General features: G+C 50.4%; 1 protein-coding gene across 2 annotated transcripts in view; it reads left to right on the top strand.

The window, feature by feature from the left end:
- Positions 1–3030: 3030 nt before the first annotated feature.
- The window catches only part of GABBR2 (gamma-aminobutyric acid type B receptor subunit 2), a 369318-nt gene continuing 352763 nt past the window's right edge, over positions 3031–19585 (top strand). The window contains exon 1 of one of the 2 annotated variants that reach the window (XM_004271474.3): positions 3031–3805. In XM_004271474.3, the coding sequence (XP_004271522.1) occupies positions 3485–3805 (321 nt within the window). In that variant the 5' untranslated portion in view covers positions 3031–3484. The remainder of the gene's footprint in view (positions 3806–19585) is intronic. The other variant, XM_049711134.1, reaches the window with a different exon arrangement.

The raw sequence follows: 19585 nt of genomic DNA, 5'->3' as shown, positions 1-19585 counted from the left end.
GGGGAGGAAGATGAGAATTTAAGCCATACAGACCTGGACTGACGTTCATGTTTTATCACTTTCTAGGGGTGCGACCCTGAGCATATCGCTTTCTAAAGTCTCTACTATGTTTCTTGTAAATTGTTTACCACAGTCCTGGGACTTGGCATCTGCCAATGCATTTTATTCCCATTAATAATAAGAAGAACAATTACTAATCTAGCCACTTCTCCCCACCTCCTCTGCTTGTAGCCTGGTTCTTGTTACCATATGTGGCTTATTGTAATAGCCTCCTCACTGGTCTCTCCGCTTCCTGCCAACAACTCTTTACGTGATAGGCAGATCAGATCACATTACTGACCCACTCAGTTCCCCCCAGTCATTCCCCACGTCGTCATGTGCAAGCCAAAGTCCTCACAATGCCCAGGTCCTACCTGATCTCGCCTGCCTTTGACCTTGGGTACTACTGCTTTTCCCCTTGCTCACTCCACTCCAGCTATACTGGCTTCCTGACAGTTCCCTGAACATGCCAGGCACACTTCTGTCTCAGAGCCTCTGCCCTTGCTGTTCCTCCACCTGGAACACTATTTGCATGTTTTGCTTACTTACCTCCTTTAGGTCTTTGGTGAAGTCATCTCAGTATGTCCTTCTGTGACCTCCCTGTTTCAAACTGCAGCCCCACCCTGTCAGTCTCAGTCCTCTTTCCTGCTTTATTGTTCTCCATAGCACTTTTCATAAACTGACATACTAAAATATCTTCTTCTTCTTTCTGTTTATGTCTCTCTGTCTCCACTAGAATATCAATTTTATGAGGGCAGGGATTTTAGTTTGGCTTGTTTATTTCTGTATCCTCCGCTCCTAGGACACCGCCCAGCACACAGTAGACACTGCAAAACATTGATTGAAGCAATGAATGATTATTATAAAGCAAGAGGCTGAACTCCAGGTTTAGAAGAACATGGAGTGGAGACTGGTGACCAAGACAGTAACTCAGACCCAAGGAAGAATGCCGGGGATCCAGTTACCCAAACTGGAACACAGGCCAGAATAGGATCTGGGAACCAGAGGGATGCCCAGACATCAGAAATGGGTCATGAGATCACAGCTTGGCCTGGATCCAGACTGTTGGAGAGTGAGATTGGAGCTCCTTGGGTCAGGGCTGGTCCCAGGCCAGGTGTCTAGAGGCCAGGTCACCCCATAGGTGGAGACAGAGAGGCTGAAAGGTAGTTGCCAGGCAGGGCCTTCAACCACTTAGTAAATGTCAAGCAAAGTTATTCCAGCTTTCAACTTATTCCCAGATGTAGGTGTCAGCGGATACTCCATATTGGCATGGCTTACAAGGAAAACACAAATGACTAAGGGGAAAAAAAAAAGGAAAAAAGTGAAAATGCTCATTCAGAAACCTGAGCTGAGGAGTTGAGGAATGGCAGATGCTGGAAGCCTATGACTAGGGGATATCTGTGATGTCAAGATACCAGCTGAGGGAGCATCTAGGGATTACATTGTCCTCTGGACCACTTTTTTTTTTTTTTTTTGGTGGAGATGCACAAGTGAGCTCTGCCCTTGCAAACCGTCCAGCTTGGAAAGGTTAAGTGGAGCCTGGGAGGTGGTGTCTGCAGAAGCCTAGAAAGAGGAGTTGGACAGGGAGAATTTGGCTTGGTTTCCCCAGAACTGTCCAAGTTACTTTCCAGGAGTTGGGCTCGGCCTCTCCTCTCCATCTTCATGCTTCCTGATAATAACATAGCATATGATTCAGGGCTGCCCCTGCCTCACTCCAGAAGAGCGAGTCTGTGGACAACGTGTGGTCCAGCTCCTTCACTACATGCCCAAGGGAACCAAGGTCCAGAACAATTCAGAGTCAGGGCAGCTAGTTTCCTTCCCACAGGGGAACCTGTTCCCCATCCTGACTTCCACTGCACTGTGTACAGAGCTCTTGCTGGCTCTGGGTTTCAGTCCTCTCTCAGTAGTTCTGTGTTCTTCAGTAAGCTATGGAACCTCTCTGTGTATTAGTCTGTAAAGTGAGGAGGATGAACACAGTATTGGTTCCTAGGGCTATTGTGTGTGTTCCATAATAAGGCAGGTAGCAAGTGTTCAGTGAAGGTTAAATTCCCAACCTTGTTAACAAGGTCATCCATATTGCCCACAATGGTTGGTTCAGGCTCAAGGAGGTTTCCTGATTTGATGTCCTATTGTGTCCCCCTTATTATTCACCTCTTGGGATTTTGTATTTTCATGACCACCACGGTTCGTATTCTTCAAGCTTGGAGAGGTACACGGGGCCTGAGGCTCTAGGTCAGATTACAGGACTGCTTTGCTTAATTAAGGCTAGCCAGTGCAGCCGGTGCTACCTGTTATAGAGAGGGCCAAGTCGAGGGGAGCATGGATCCGCTCTGGCCTGAGGACTGTACTCCGACCTGGGGAGGCGGGGGTGGGTGGGTGGCAGATTTCTAGGGCGGAGCCCCCTTCGGTAATGGGGACGTGGGGAGGTCAAACGCCTGGAGGGGGCAGTAGCACACGCAAGGTGAAGACCATATTCTCTTGGGGTTGGCAAAGGGCGGCTCAGTCTGGTGGGGAAGGAGGGGGCTTTCAGCCAAGCCCAAAGGGCTGGACACCTCAGCACCAAGGGGCGTTCGAACGCCGTCGGCATCTTTGGCCGCCCCTTCGGGCTCAGTCAGGGCCCCCTAGACACCCGCGCAGAGCAGAGGAGTGTAGGCTGCAGGTGCCTCTAGGACGCCTCAGTGGCGCGCTCGCAAACCAGACGTTCCCAGCCAAACCTCCAAGAAGCTGTCCCAAATCACCGTGCAGGTGCTACAGGAAGCGCTCGGAGAAGCGGCGGCGGCCACTGCGTGTGCCAGTACGCCGTCCTCGTTCCCTCAGCCGCTATACCCGGGCCCTAAGGTCCCGGGCGGTCGCGGGCAGCCCGCGCGGCGGAGGGCCGGGGGCGTGTGTGTGCGTGTGCTGGGAAGGCGGCCCTCCCCGCGGCCGCCGCAGCGCCAGTGCCTCCCCTCCCCCGGCGCGCACGGCCCGTCCCTGTCCCCGGAGGCGGCCCGAGCCGCCGCGGAGCAGCCTCGCCTTCGCCTCCCGCGTTTCCTACCGCCCGCCCTCCCCCGGCCGGGCTCCGGAGGCTGCCGCCGAGCGGCTCCCGGCGGGAGAGCGGCTCAGAGCGTGCACGGGGGCGGGCGGAGGCGGCCCGGTTCGGGGCAGCCGCGCTGGAGAGAGGCGCGCGCGAAGACGCCGGCCCCCCTCTCCGCGTTCGCTCGCTCGTTCCCCGCCTCCCGCACTCCGCTCGTTCCCACCCCTTCCCGGTGTGATTGATCCGTCACGGGCGCCGCCGCTGCCGCCGCCGCGGCCGTTCTGAGCCGAGCCGGAGCCCGAGCCGGAGCCGGAGCCGGAGCCGGGGCCGGCGCCATTGCGCGGGCGCCGCGGGGAGAGCTTGGCGCGGGGCGGCGGGCCGGGCCAGGCCATGCGGGCCGAGTGAGCCGGCGCCCGCAGCCCGCGGCGCGGCATGGCTTCCCCGCCGAGCTCCGGGCAGCCCGGGCCGCCGCCGCCGCCGCCACCGCCGCCCGCGCGCCTGCTGCTGCTCCTGCTGCTGCCGCTGCTGCTGCCGCTGGCGCCCGGGGCCTGGGGCTGGGCGCGGGGTGTCCCCCGGCCGCCGCCCAGCAGCCCTCCGCTCTCCATCATGGGCCTCATGCCGCTCACCAAGGAGGTGGCCAAGGGCAGCATCGGGCGCGGCGTGCTCCCCGCCGTGGAACTGGCTATCGAGCAGATCCGCAACGAGTCGCTCCTGCGCCCCTACTTCCTCGACCTGCGGCTCTACGACACCGAGGTGAGTGTCGGCCGCCCGTTCCGTCGGGGCTGTGGGGGCGATGGGGGAGGGTGTGTTGGACAGAAGCAAGCTTTGGCCCATGGGCAGATCCCTGATTGAGCCTGCCGAGGGCACCGCGCGGGCTGGGGCTCAGTGCTTACCCTCTGGGTCCCGCCGGGCTTGGTTGGCACAGCCGGTACCAAGATTTGCTGAACATCTTCCTCCTCTGGGATTCTATGTGTGTGTATTCTTGTGGGGTGTGGGATAGAAGACTAGGGTCTCCTTTGCCCAGAGAAGGAGTGGAGAAGGTGGTAACTGAACCTCCCCAAAAGCCTGCAGTGGTCGCCCCTGCCCAGGTCCCCGCTGGTGGGGCTGTGGAGTGCTAGGTGGGAAGAACAGGCGCATTGACTCTAAACTGGGCCATCCGGGGCTAGAGAGGCCACGGGCCTGCTCTCGGATCCAGGAAAGCCGAGCTGTGCTTTGAGGTCCGGAGGACTCGGGGACCCGAGGGGCTTGGAGGGCGCAGCAGGGCTGGACGAGCTCGGAGCCAGTACTACTCAGGCCGGCGTGGGGCCGCCGGCTCTGCAGCGCTGCTGCCTGCATGTACCCGGCGCTGCCTATGGCCCGAGCGGTTTTCTGAGGAGACCCCCTCGGGCTGGTTGATCAGAGAGTGTCCTGATCAGGTCTCGCCCCGGGCGCGCGAGGGTGTGCAGCCGCGCCGCTGCTGGTGGCCGGGCGGCTGCAGGCGCAGTTTCCCCGGGCGCAGACTTGAAGCACGGACTTGGAGCGCAGCACCCGGTTTGCCCTCCCTGCCCCCTTCTCTGAGGGGAGCCGAAGAGCCGAGAGCTTTCCATCCCAAGCCCCCTCCTCACACCCTCAGCTTGCATTCCGGCTGCAGCAACAGTGCACACCTTCACCGCCCGCCTGGGGGCTGGGGTGCGCCTAGGGGGCTCAGAGGAGGGATCGCGGGCCGCGCGAGGTCGGGTTTGCGAGTTTTTCGGGACTGAGGGAGCCCTTACGCTCCGGCCGCAGCATCTGAGACGCGGCCTGAAGGGGGCAGTGATTTCCTGTGCAGTACGCTCGGTTGGCGCCTCTTCCACCGCGCCAAAGCCCGGCCGAGGCGCTGGGCTTGATTGACCCGGCTTCCTGGGGCTCCTTGGGCGCTTCTGCTCGAGCCCTGGTGCAAACCCCTTTCTGAGAGCAGGGTCGCGCTGCCGCGTTGATCGTGCAGCCTAGGCTACACTTCCTTCTCTGTGTGCCCCCCCCCCCTTTTTTTGGTCCCCGGAGAAAGAACAGAAATCTGGATTGCATCTTATTCCCCACCTCTTCCCTTCACTGATGAACCAGCCTGCTCTGCGCTGTAAATAAAAGGTGAAGAAACGGGTGGCAGTTGGTGGTGGTACACGCAGGCTGCTGCAAGCAGAGAAGCTTCCTCTGCCCCAGGAGGATGTAAGCTGGGTAGCTGTGCAGAGCCAACCCGTGTGGAATCATTTCTGAATGACATTCCTGTCTTCTCCAGAACATTTCAAGTTCTCTGGGGTAGTTGCCTGGCACACATAAATGGGAGGGCAATGCAATTATACCGAACCATGTCTTCTGGATACTGTTTCTCTGTTGCTCCATCTATATCTATCTATCTATCTATCTATCTATCTATCTATTTTTGTTTTGGAAAGGACACGGAGAGCCGGTTCTTTGGAGACAAAACCATTTATGGACAGGGCAGCCCTGCTTGCATCATCACCAAATATTGTCAGCTGCATAATGTTTTCGCCATCAATTTATTCCCTTCAGAAAGCTTCCCTGAAAGAGATTTCATATTAGCTTGTTAGTAGCAGCAAAGGGAAGGGTGCTCAATTTCAGGGTGTGGGTTGATGCTTTTATATTTTATTTTTCAAGTGTGTCTTGATGACTTTCTGAGTGAGAGGGGGCCTAAAGTCAAGAGGATGAGGCAGTCAGAAGGCACTTCAGCTCAGGGGAAGGAGGGCAGAGGGTATAATCTCAGCCTCACGCAAGCAGGGAAGCATATCTCGCCATTTGAAGGGGCACCGAGCATGGGCTTTGGGTGGCTTTAAGCTGGCTTCTGGTCAGAAACCTAGTATCTTCCCTGTGGGTGACCTTGAGCAAGGTATTGATCTCTCTAAGCCTAGATTTCCACTTCTGAAAGACTGGGACTGTTATATGTACTCCCCAGGATGGTATTGTGATGCTTAAGGGAGATAGCAGGCTGGAATGGAAAATGCCTTGAGCTGGCAGGTGCAGCGGCCAGTGCTCTGTCTGGCATGCTGTAAGCACTAAATAAACGTTTCCTGCCTTCCTTCCTTCATTTTCCTCTGGTGTGGATTCACAAGTAGGACATTGTGACTTCAGATGTGATAAAATGGTCACAACTAAAATATTGACTGCTTATTTGTTTTGCTCACTTCTGAAATCTCATGAAGGCTCAGTGAAGTTACCACCAGAAAAAAAAAGAATCTTGGCTTACAATCAAACAAATATGTATCTCTTGCCATGAAGTGTCACGGTTGGGAGAACACCCGGGTGATACAATACTTAATTTTTTCAAGTGGTCCATCTTTAGAGTACAGGTACTTTCTCTCTAAGCCGAAGTAAAGGATCAGTCTGGGTAATTGCAGCAAAATCCACAGTGATCTAAAGGGTGTTTGGGGCTTGTGTTAGAGTGTGTGGACCCTGTTTTATTCAGATAGGATGTCTTTATGGATTGTGTATACCCCCTTGTCACTTGCTGGGTGTGTCACTTGTTGTCTGTAGACTTGAATGCAGGATGGATGTGGTGAACACATTTTGGCTGGCTTTGCTAACATTTGCTGTCAGTCAATGGCCAGAGACAGTGGGCAGCCAGGGTGGACCTCTGTCCACACAGTCTTCAAAGAGATGGAGATTTAGCAAAACATGTGTTGATCTGATCATTGGGACTAGCCTGTCTCAATAAAGGAGCCTCCCGCACACACTTATTCAGTTGCCCCTCTCCTGTAATTAGAATAGCAATAAAGCATTCAAAGCCCCACTCAGTGCCATGTGTTTGTAAAAATGAAACATCCCAGCAGAGCATCTGCTAGGCAGGACCTCTCTTCTCTGGTGTACCTCAAATCACATCAGCAAATACTTCTTTATGTATTCCAAGGAAGATTTGAGTATATAAAAACACAAGCAAGACAATTGAAAAAACAGATAAAAGGAAGCATCAGAAACCACATAGAAGCATGCAAGTTACCGAACCCAGAACCTGGGCTACGATGGTTACTGCATTTTTGTAAATTAAATTTTAGCTCTGAGCCTCCTGGCAGTCAAGGTTAAAAGGTAAACATGGTAGATTACATTACTTACGTGTTTGTTTAAAAGACTCTGAGGGACAGTGTCTTTTTTTTCCATAAAAGTTTTGCAGGTTCAGAAATGTTCTTCATGTGATTGTTTCTCATTCTTTGGTAGCCACATTAATAAAAGTAAATAATAACCAAGGGATGAGTTAAAAAATAATGTCAGCTTTTCTGATTTGATTAAAGTAATTTTCATTTTGGAAAAATAGAAAATTGTAGAGAAGCATTGAAAAAAATTGTCTATAATCCACCTACACAAAGGTAATTGCATCTAATAATTAGTATTATTCCCTTCCAGTTGCTGGTGTTTACTATTTTGTGTGCTTGAAATCTCTATGCACCCTTTTATATTTTGTTTCATTCAGTTAATGTTATAGCATGGTTATTTCCCCATGTCCTTAAATCTTCTTTGCAAAGATGAATTTTAGTGGCTATTTACTATTCTATCTTATGGGTGCCCCATAAGTATTAAATCATTCCCCTACTGTTGGATTTATATGTTTTCCCCTTGTTACGATTTTAAATTATTCTGTAATAAACTTGGGAAAAGTTCAGGGAGCCAAAGGAGCACATTCCAGGTGTGCACCTCTCAGAAGGTCTACCCTGTTGCAGGGATCCAGCTTGGAAAACCCAGAGAAAACCTAGTGATCGCTTAGCACATCCTTTTCTTGAGTGGTTTTGCCAAATATCTGTTCTCTCATTCATTGTGCTTTAGAGAGGACCTAAACAACTGTTGGATGGAGGCCGAGCTTTTCAGGAGGTCTGGGTACAGCTTAGTAGCCATTGGGCACCTACTGCAGTTGCTGGTACTACAGAAAGGTGTAAACCCAGCACTGGGCTCAGGAGAGGAGCTGGTGCACAGGGCAGAACAGAGCAAGCACATGCTTGTCATTTTCAGTGCAAGGTAGAAAGTAATCTGTCTTGATGGTTGCACATTTCTGTGACTATACTAAAAACCATAGGACTGTAGACTTTAAAAGAATGAATGTTATGGTACGTGAATTGTATCTCAATATAGCCGTTCTTAGAAATAAAGAGATAGAAAATGAGCTCTTTTAGAATCAGGCTCACATCTTTGTGGTTATACCCCATTGCCTTGCATGGTACCTCACCCTTAGTTGTTGTATTGCTTAGGAACCTTGTTACAGGTGACAGAAACCTAATTTTAACTGGTTCATGTGGCTGAAAAATCCTGGAGTGGGCTGTATTCAGGTATGGCTGAATCCAGTCCCTCTCTGTCGCTTGGCTCTGATTTCCTCTGTGTTTGGCTTCACCCTCAGTCAGGCTCTCCCCATTTGGCTGTACAGATGGCCCCTAGCAGCTGCAAGTTTACACACTCCCAGTTTAGAAACTCCAGTAAGAAGACTGTTTCTTTCCTGACGTTTTCAGCAAAAATTCCAAGCTCAGCTCTCATTGGCTTGAGTTGGGTCATGTGTCTATCCCTGAACCAATAACATGATGCTGACGGGCCTGGGATATCCGCCAGCCTTTCATGGAGGAGGAAGGAGGTGAGGCTAGCCCCACCCAACCACATGAATACAGAGTGGGGAAGAGGTGATTCCTCGAAGTTCATCAGAGGCTGTTAAAGGCGGGTGGATGCCAGGTGGGTCTGATCACGGATATCCACTTGGGGAATGCTAAATTCAAGAAAGAAGCAATAGATGCCAGGGACGTTAAGAGAAAGGGAAGCTCACATCTAGGTCTCCTGGAGGAGAAGAAGTCAAGATGAGTCTGGAAGGGTGAATATAATGTTGACACAGAGAGGTGTGGGCTCAGGGAGATGGAGGTTGGATCCTAGGAAGGATCCCCAGGATCAAAGGATAAAGGCCACAAAGTGTGAAGTGTGTCTGGGGAGCACTGACTTGTTATGTTTTCACCTGAGTGCAGGGTTTGTAGAGGGAAAGGCAGCCTGGTGGTGGGCATGAAAGGCCTTGAATGCCGTGTCAAGAAGTTTAGACTTTATTCTGGAGTGGTGAGGAGCTGTGGGAGGTTTTCAAACATGGATGTGACGAGATTAAGGCCGATAAGAACGTAGAGGCTGAATGGTAGACAGGAGAGGGTGGAGATAGAAAAGTCAGGAAGCTATCGTAGCAGTTGAAGGGGGAGATACTGGGGCCTGAGCAGAGATGGAGAGCCAGTGTGAGGGGATGGAGGCACTCTGAGGCCTGACTGGGTGGGAGGGGCAGCAGAGGGGGAGCAATGACATGAGCGGGGGTATCTGGCAGGCAAGATAGTAACTGAAGTCAGTTACACTGCAGGGGAACGAGGAGAGAGAGTCCCTGCGGGGATGCGGCTGGGCACAAAACCAGACCCTTCAGCTCCCCTAGCTCCAAGCACCTATTAGATGAGCTTCTTAGCATGTCAGGGGGCCTGGGTTTGTATCCCCATTGGGTACCACGTACCTGCCTGGTGACCTTAGGCAAGCCACTTTGCCTCTGTTTCTTCATCTGTAAAATGGGGCTAATATACTAACTGCCTGATAGGGTGTGGGGAACAAATGAGACCATCCGGGTAAAGTAATTCAGTGCTTGGTACACTGTGAATGCTCAGTAAATATTCACTGCTGTTTTGTCACTATTCTCGTTATTCCTGTACCGTGAGGTGATGATTATGTTGACCTCACAGATCTGTAGTAGGGATAAACATGATGGATGTGGAACCTCAAAACATGATGTAAATGTAAAGCCGTGTTATCTGTAATCTTGCTTTCTAATGCCGCATTGCTGAGAGCGGTGTCGGAGAGAGACCATGCGAGCACGAGATCTTTATTCATGTGTATCTCCCAGCACATCTTACATTTTGCTGTGTGTCATAGCCATCTTTGTCTGTTTCTCCCCCACTGGACTGTAGCTCTGTGAGGGCAGGGCTGGTCCTATTCCCCAGTGGTTTTACATACAGTGGGCATCAGTGATGCCCAGTGGGCATGTTTGCTGAACTGAACTATAAGTGAATAAATTAGAATCTGCCTTCTGAATTAACTTCCCATAGGATGAATGGTTTCTCTGGATCACTTCCCCAGGGTCTTTGCTCCACCTCTCCATCACCATAGGACTTAGGGGACCCCATATATCAGGATCAAGCTGAGCTGCCTTCTGCATGTTCCCACCAGCAACAACCCCTGAACTTCCCTGGTATGAGGGAAATACCCTTGGCCATGCCGTGCCTGCCCCTGACCAATTCCTCAGACCTAGCCAGGCACCCAGTAGAAGGTGGGTGGAATAACACACCAGGGCCTGTTTAGAACTAGGTATTGGGCTAAGCGTGTTAGCTTGCTACCTTTATCTTTAAAGAGCTCTTGTTCATGTGTTTGGCCTCCCCTCTTGTGGGAAGATGAGGGGAAGAGATGTGAGATTTCAACAGGGAAATGAACAAGCTGGAAGTGTAAGATAGGGGTGAAAATAGAGGTGCTAAATAAATATATAGAGAGGATATATAGCTTTTGTTAGTCAGGGTGGACTAGGCTATGCTGCGTTAGCAAACAAATCCTGAAATCTCTGTTGCTTGACACAGTCAAATTTATATATTGTTCACCCAAATCCAGTGAGGGTCAGAGCCTCCTGGGAGGCTCTTCTCCAAGTGAGAACACAGGGCCCCAGGCTGCTCTTGTGCTGTCACTCTTCCATCTTTTGGCTTCAAGAAGATGGCGAGTAGGAAGGAATCCACAGGGAAGGCACACTGGGTTTTGACCATCTTTACTTGGAAGTGACATGTATTATTTCTATTCATATTTCATTGACCAGAAGTAGTCATTGACCAACTTAACCTGAAAGGAGGCTGGGATGTGTAAAGGAGCATGTGGATGTCTTGGACACTTGTCATTTGGGGTCCTTCAAGAAGTACATGCCAAGATGGATTTACAAGTGCCAGAGTTTTGGGGGGAAATATCAGTGAAAGATAAAAGAGGAGGTAGGGAAACCCTCAGACCACAATGCTGTTCTGACACCTGTGAAAGGAGAGGGGAAGGAAGGAGAGTTGGGAGGAGGAGTCTCAGAAAGTCTTGGCCAGCCCATTGGGGTGCTCCAGAGCAAAGATTGCCCATTAGAACAGTCACATATTAGAGACCAAAAGAGCCAGGCTCTAGAATCCCTGTGCAACTTAGTCACTGGCTGCAGGCTCCCTGGGAAAAATGTGTCCTTGGCTTAATTAAACACTATGACAGATGTTGAAGCTACAGCTGAAGGCTTAGCTGATGGTACTTGTCCTGTAGCTTCTCTTTTTAGAGGAGACGTGAGTGGCCCACCTAGATGGCTGCCACAGCTCCACCTATTTCTGCCTCAGTGTCCTAATTCTACACGTGCTAATGGAGAAATTTTTCTGCCAGGCCCTTTTCTAGGCTCTGGGAGTTGGATGTGACATGGACCCTGCCCTTGAGGATCTCATGGCCTAACCGCTGGTCACCTAACCGTGGTAGGTAGGAGTCAGGGGAGGATGCTGGGGAAGGCATACCCCTTCTGGAGGCACCTGTTTGGTCATTCCCCATGTTGTTTGGGAATTAAATGTAAGTGGCTTCTTATTGCTGACTTTTTTTGTTACTTATTTTGGTTCTAGGAAGGTGAGAAAATTAAATGGCATAAGTTGCCCAGTGAGCATCTGCATTCATCTCCTCCTTTATTTTATTCTTATTCTCTCTGCTTATATAATGATGTGCAGTGAGGCTGGTGAGATGTCTTCCTCTCTGTACCTTTCTAGGAACCAGCAGGTGTGCCAGGCTGAAACCTTGGAAGTGTGAGCTTCAGATGGGGTCAGCGGTCTGGGTTCTGGTGCTAGGTTAGTTGCTAAGACCTCGGCAGTCTAGGTGCTGGTGCTAGGTTAGTTGCTAAGTCTTTGCTCCTCTGTGAATTGCAGCACCGATTGAGGATCTCTGCTCCGTTGTAAGCACTGCAAGGGCAGACATGGGGTGTGTCTGGGTCCGTTGTGCACACCTCTGCCCCTCCAGGCAGTATCTCAGGGCCAGGCACAGAGCAGGAGCTCAATAAACATTTATTGAACAAACAAATAGATCTAAAAGACTGAAACTCAGCTCTCTGATTCTAAGAGGCTAAATGGGTGTAGTTGTAACAAACTGAGGAAGTGCTTTGTATGCCAAGCCATGTGGGGTGAGCTTTCTGCTTGCTCTTTATTCGTACTTCGGTGCTTTGGGGGGCCCAGTAGTTGTGGAGTGCAGAGGGAAAAGGGTACTTGTTGGATGTTCCAACAGAAGATTTTGTGCAAAGCTAATGTCAGTCTCTTCTCCCCTGACAAACATACACAGCATCCTCCAAGATCCTCCAACATCAAAACCTGGGAAAGAAATACTTTCCAGCATCTGACAAGCATTATGGTTTTAGAAGATTAGTTTATTGGAGCAGTATTCGAACTGGTAATTGGTGGGTGTAGGAATGGGGTTCTGATACCCCACTCCCACCTCCAGGGACTGTGAGAGCCACAGAGACTGGACTGGGCTCTCGTCCTAGTAGACACTGTAGGAATGAAGCCAAGTCATCAGCATTGGTGAGCCAGGTGATCTAGTGGCAGGTCTGAGTATAGTGAATAAAGAGGTGTCCTGGGATCCCCTGAACAACAAGACATATTCCAGGTGCCCTGCTCCTGGGCTGGAAGCTACTGCTCTTCATCCTTCCGTGCTCAGGACTGATTCAGGAACTGGGTAACCTCAGTCTGGAGTGACTATTTCTCTGACCTGGTTTTGGTCTGGAGCCCAAATCAGATAACCAAGTTTATTAGAATCACGTGCAAAATAAGAGTAAATTGGTTATGAGCTGATGTTTGAAGGTCTGGGAATTCTTGCTTGAGTAAAGGGCATGAACATTGTGACACCTTTGGGGGCTGATTGGGGTGTTCTTCTTTTGCCAACTTTCTACTTTTTCAGTCTTTTTTGAACAGTCTGCATTGCTGGAAGGATGAAGTGTCATTGTCATGTAGAAAATTCGTGGTAGATCCAAAGTACTGAGTAAATGGATTCATCTGTCTTCATCAGTGCCCATGTCCCACAGCTGCTGGCTGAAGCAGACCGCCCCCTCCCCCTTCTCCTGCCATTTGGCAAGGACATCCTCGGTCACCGTTCAGATAAAATGTAGCCAAAGAAGGACTGTGGAGTGGTGCATTATTGCCGCTCTCCTGGCGTAGGGTCAGGAGGTGGCAGAGAGAAAATGATATTTTCACACGCTGCCCATGATCCACTTGACTTTGTTCAGAGGGAACTGATTTTGAAAGCAACAGCCATCCTTATAATAATCACTATATTGTCCAAATCGCTTTGGTTCTGGAACTGCCCATTTACTGAAGCTTTTCTGAGAATGCCCAGAATTGTTTCAGGGATTTAACAGGCAGACAGGGACATGGAAGCCCACTCCAGGGCGTATGATCAGAGCCCATGCAAATGCTCCCACCCAGCCTGGCTCAGAGCGCCTTGCCTTTGATAGAAGAAGAATTGGCTAGCCTGTCACTCCATAGAGTGTCCTCTCAGGGCCAGACTGACCCTTCTGACCTCCTTGCTGGACTCTGAATTCTAGAAACGTTGGGAAGCCTTTGGAGGGCTTCTAATCTTGTCATTTAAAAAAGGAAAAGGTAAAGGAAACATTATTTGCAAGTGTGTAGGTGAAAGAAAAGAGACTACAACAACAGTAACTCACCTTTATCCTGCGCTTAGCACCTATCAGTCCTATGTCAAGTACTTATTTAATTCTCACGCCAATTTGATGCGGTAGTTGCTATTATTGTCTGCATTTTACATATGAGGCTTAGAGAGGTTAAGTGACTTATTTAACATCACAACCGACCAAGTGGTGCCCTGGGATTTCAATCGGATGGTCTGACTTTGATCTCTGCTGCTTAAATACTAATGTGAAACAGCATCTTCTTATGGGAGTTATCTTCCTCCCATGAAAGCAAGTGGCACGTTTTGTCAGTAGCTGCCGCTTCTCTTTTTTTGGATGAATTTCATCCAGCTGCTTGCCTCTCCCTCTAATTCAGCCTCATCCTCACCCATTTCCCTGTCCGCCCACTCAGACACACAGCGGCGCTGAACTCTCTACTCACTTTAAGTGTGTCTGTCTACACACCTAGCTCACATGGATCCGCTCTCTGCTTCCCTTGCTTCGGCAGAACTTGTCGCCTCCTGTAGTGTTTACTCGGGGTGTCAGTGTTTGTCTCTGTGTGTGTGTCTCCTGTTAGACTTAGATCATGTCGAGAGCAGCAGTAGTGCTTCCTTTACACATGTAGCTCATACTTGCTAAGCACCTACTTGGTGCCAGGGCCAGGGCTGGTTATAGGGCATGTGGAGGTGAGTCTGAAACAGCAGTGCTTTCAAAGAGAGGCCACCGGGGATCGTCACTATGCAGCATAAGGAGCGTGATGGTGCAGCCTGGGACAGGTGCAGGGGCTATCACCCAGATGCAGAGGACCTTTAGGACCACTGACCCAGCATGCTGGTCAGGTGGCCTCCCTGTTTGATACCCTGACTCATCATTGTTCTGGGAATGGGAACAAGACTTCTCCTTGTGCCCTTGAAGGCCCTGTAGTCTGCCCTGTTCACTCCCAGCTTCATTGCTGAGCACTCTCCCCTTTCCCTCTGGTCCTAGACATGTGTTCCTTTCAAGTTTCTCTGGTGATTGTGCTCAGAGAGTGTGCAAAGGACCTTTGCACAAGCTGTTTCCACCATCTGGAATGGCTTTTGCCATCTTTCTTCATCTTTTAGATACCAGCTCAAGTGTGCTTTCTCCATCCTCCCTGATTGGGAAAAATCCCCTATTACAATTTCTCTAAGAACCATGAACCTTTGTAGTGCTTATCACAGTTGCAATTTTAAATTGTTGGATTATTTGATCAATGTTGGTCTTCCCCTATTCTGCCAGGGCACTGTGAACTTAGTCTGTTTTGGCTTACAATAGTGCCTTGCACAGTTTCTAGCACATGGTAGGTGCTCAATAAATATTTGCAGAATGAATGGATGAGTGCTGAAGGATTGTTTATAATGGCTTCTATGTGTTTTCCGATGCCCGGGCAGTGTGGGGAAGACACCTGGACACTGTGGAAAGACCATCACATATGGAATCAGAAACCTGTGTGTGTGCTGTTGCTGCTCACTCCTTGAGCCTCAGTGTCCTCATCTGTGAAATGGGGATGATCCTTTCTCAGAGGCTTTTTTTTTTTTTTTTTTTGCGGTACGCGGGCCTCTCACTGTTGTGGCCTCTCCCATTGCGGAGCACAGGCTCCGGATGCGCAGGCTCAGCGGCCATGGCTCACGGGCCCAGCCACTCCACGGCATGTGGGATCCTCCCAAACCGGGGCACGAACCCGTGTCCCGTGCATCGGCAGGCGGACTCTCAACCACTGCGCCACCAGGGAAGCCCCTCAGAGGCTTATTTTGAAGGCTGACATAGAACATGCATGTAAAACATTAAGTACAGGGGGCCATGTTGAGTAGGCACCCACTAAATTTTATCGTTGTTGTTTTATTATAATGCATATGAAAACATAAAATGCTGTGTAGTCACATAAAAACTGGTTCTTATTTCAGTGGGGGATTGTGTGTTTGAGGCCAGCCAAGAAGTATGAGATCTGTGTCTGAGCTTCACTGAATGGGATTCTAAGTGAAGTGGTTGTTTCTAAATCCCTGTCCATTTCCAGAAGGATCCCTGTTCATTTCCAGAAGCATCTGTGCACTGAGAGCTCAGTGGTGAATCTCCTCTGGGCCTGGGGCTGGGCTGTTGACCCCAGTGGAGTCCTTATAGTTGAGTGTTGTCACTGCTGGCTGTTGTCCACCGCCAAGCCTGGCTGTGAGCTGGGCCAGCCCATGGGGACAGGCACGTCATCTGTTTTGCACCTGCCATGTCCCCGAGCCCAGGACACAGTCTGCAGGCCCTTGGCGATATCTGTGAGTGGATGAGTGCCTCCGTGTCCGAGCACCTAGCATGGCCCCTGGCACATTGTAAGTGCTTAGCAAATGCTTTTTGCATGAGTGTCGCTAAACACAATGTACAACGTAACCATTTTGGATAAGATCACAACTGAGCCTCTAAATGGAGCAGAGGGAGAAGACACGATCAGACATCAGAGGAATGGATGGCTCCACCTGCATACTGGATTTGAAGGCAAGAGAGAAACGTTCTGGTGTTACCATGTCAGGAGAACATGTTTCCCTTTAGGCTCCAGAGACAAATCTTTTAGCTTAAGGGCCAGGTTGTTCAGTGGAAAGGGCTCTGTGCTTTTGCCATGGGTGACCTGTCTCTGGTACTCATTAGGGGATGACCTTGAAGTAGTTGTTTAACTTGTGTACACCTTAGTTTTATTGTCTATAAAATGGGAATAATAATAATGCCTGCCCTGCTTGTCCATGGAGTTATTGTGGAGATCGTTGAGGAGGGAGGGAGGGAGAGAGAAAGAGAAAGAGAAATAGATTAATGTGAAACGGCTTTAAAAAGTCGTAAAGAGTTGCAGATATCAGATGTGTCTGAAACTAAACAGAAAGAGTAATTAATTCTGGGTTGTCCTCTCAGGGCCTTTGGATATCTCCAATAACAACTTTATCAAAGACACAGAGATGCTGTTCACACAGGTGATTCATTCAACTTTCTATTAAAGAAGGTGGGCACAGTATTGGATAAGAACACTGTGGAAGCAGTTAGCCAGGGAGCTGTGGTCTTCTGACCCAGCAGGCTGTCTTACAGAAGCATCTAGAACAAGAAGTGATTAACATGTCTTCCTCACATCTGTCAGATGTCTTCAGAGTCCAGCCATTCATCTTTGGCAGGTGTCAGATCCAAGACCATCCACAGGCAAACTATTGAACAAGGTCCAGGGCAGGAGTTTGGTGGTGTGGGAGTTAGGGCCGTCTGCTGCAAGCAGCGATTTGGGCTCCAAGCCAGCAAATCATGGGGGTTGCTAGGTTTGGGGGCTGGGGCAAAGACTGGCACGTCCGATTGAAATATGAAATGCCCAGACTGGGCCAGGAGTGGGAGGCTGGGATGCCCATGTGCTGAGCTAATAGTATTTATTTTCTCCAGAAAGAGCTTTGGTTCTTGCCAAAAGATGTACAAGTATTTCGTTGAGACCTCAGAGTTCTAGGCCAGGCAGTGTGCAGATGACGAGTTTGGTTTGAGAGATTTGGGGACCCCAGTAGTCCCTCCAGCTATGACACCCTCAGAAGAGCACCGGCTGGGCTCCTGTGGATGCTGGTCTTGAGACCATCTGATTGGCCTTGTTTTGGCCACTCTAGATCCTCGGCAGGCTGTGGCCCTAATTCCAGCCTGGTGGCTCCACGGTGGACAAAATGACAGGTCCTTACTTGAGACCCTACTATGCGCCAGGCACTATGCTGGGTGCACTCACACATGCATCGGAGAAGGCAAGGCGCAGTAGAGAGAGCTTGGACTTCCGAGCCCGAGAGGCCCAGGTCCGGCTCTCGGCCCCGCTGGGTGACCTTGGGGAGGTCGCTTCGCTTGGGGCCTCCCTTCCCTGATGTATAACGTGGAGGTTTGATGGCAGATGACCAGCATTGTTTTGAGGACTAAATAAGATAAAAGCATTTGGATCTGGTGCCCAGTGGGTGTTTAGCAGATGCCACAGAGCACAGTACCCACTGGGGATATGACACACTTCTGTTCTGGGGTGAGGCGGGGGCGGAAAGTTGCAGAACTGGTCTCTGAGAATTGCTGTGAGTTCTGGCTTCTGAGGCTGAGGACTTCTGCTGGGTTTTAGTTTGAGTCACCTGGATGGCTCTTTCACTGCACACGTATAAAAAGCCAGGTGCTTCTAGTTTGGGGAGCCAGGGAGGTGGGTGTAACTGGAAGAAGGTCCTGCTCTGGTCTGGCTCTGTATTCAGATGATTCTAGAAGCCCCTCCCTTACTGTTAGGAAGCTTCAAGGTTGCTGGGGTCAGTGGCCCCACTGTCTGAAGAACAGTGGCCCCTGGGAGGGAGAGGAGTGAGACCCTGATCCCTCCCTCTGGGGTTTGAAATTGTTAGGACATGTCTGAGGGGTGACATAGCTTAGAGCAGGGTCTGCTGGAGGAAAGGGCAAAAAGAGCTCCGAGGGGAGCTTTGCTTGGAGTGGGGGCCCAGGGCATGGGGTGTCAAGGGCAGGCTGGTGTGAATATGGGAACTGATGCTGGAATGTCCCTCCTCCTCTGTGACACCCTGGGGAGGCTCTGGGGATGGTGACTGTGTATATAATGTAAACTGAAGGTGCTCAGTGTTGAGAACTGTAACCCTCAGTTTCCATCTTGGTTCTGACACTCCCTTGGCCCAGGGTTGACCCCCTCAGGGGACAAGGCCCTGCCCTGGTTTTAGTGCAGACCCCAAGCCTCTGTGGCCAGCATGGCAGCTGAAGGGAACCAAGGCCGGCAGCTGGGCCTGGCTCAGAGTTTGATCTCAGGGGCACCTCGAGGGGTGCTGGTGAGGTAGACTCGCCAGCCTGTCAGCATAGACCACCTGGAGGGCCGGGGCGCACTATGCTGGGTGCTCCCAGGAGAATGCCTGAGCTGCCCTATCCCTTTTGTCTTTGAACATTCAAATCAATATGACCTTATTTGTACCCCAGTCTGTACAGTGCAAAGTGCAGTTGGTTTCTCATTTAGTTCTGATAATAACTTTATTTAGTAGATATTATTTCAACAACTAAACAACAAGAATTACAGATTGTGTGTAGTGCTAGAGTTTATTATTTATTCCAAATGCATCACCCAGTAATAACCCAGTAAGAGAGGAATTCTTCCATTAGCCCCATTTATAGATGGGAAAACTGAGGCTCAGAATGATGAGCCCTGGGTGAGATAGTAAGCGGAGACTTACTAAGTCTAAGCCTGCCAGACTCTAAGCCCAGTGCCCTTTGCACTGCCCACAGCTGCCGGGCACACTCTGGCCTAGGCTCATAGGTTATGTGGTTCAGCGCTCTGCTCTGGGTTCATGGGGATCCAGCCAGAAGCCGGGAAGCCATCCATCATGGCTGTTCCCGAAGGTCCTTCAAGAGAGGTGTGAGTACAGATGCAGTTGGCTTCGTGGATGATAAAGTGCTTCCGACTTTATCCTCCTAAGCACCTCAGGAAGGCCTGCCGGAGGTGGGCATCCGCAGCAGGTAGATAGACGCTCAGAGCGGCTACAAGGTTGGACCGGTATCCACATGCAGGCCAGTGTCAGCTGGCCACATGGGAGAGGTGGACATTGGGCTCCATTCAGGAATGAGAATGATGCACCTGCCTCATGCTGTGGGCATCTGAACGTGACTCAGATATGACATGACAGTGTGGGTAACTCGTATGTGAGCAAGTGACCCTGGCTGAGTGCCTGACTCTTGAGCAGGACTGCCTTGCCATCACTAACCAGCTATGTTAATTTTTGGCAAGCCACTTCATCTCCCGTGCCTCAGTGTTCTCATCTATACAATAGGGTGATAATAACAGTACCTATTTCATAGGATAGTTATAAAAAGTAAATCAATTAAAATTTGCTGAAGACTTCAACCAGTGCGCA

The sequence above is a fragment of the Orcinus orca genome, chromosome 6 (assembly GCF_937001465.1).
Source record: "Orcinus orca chromosome 6, mOrcOrc1.1, whole genome shotgun sequence".
NCBI lineage: Eukaryota > Metazoa > Chordata > Mammalia > Artiodactyla > Delphinidae > Orcinus > Orcinus orca.
Note: the sequence above shows the minus strand (reverse complement) of the source record. Positions and strands in the feature narration are given on the sequence as shown.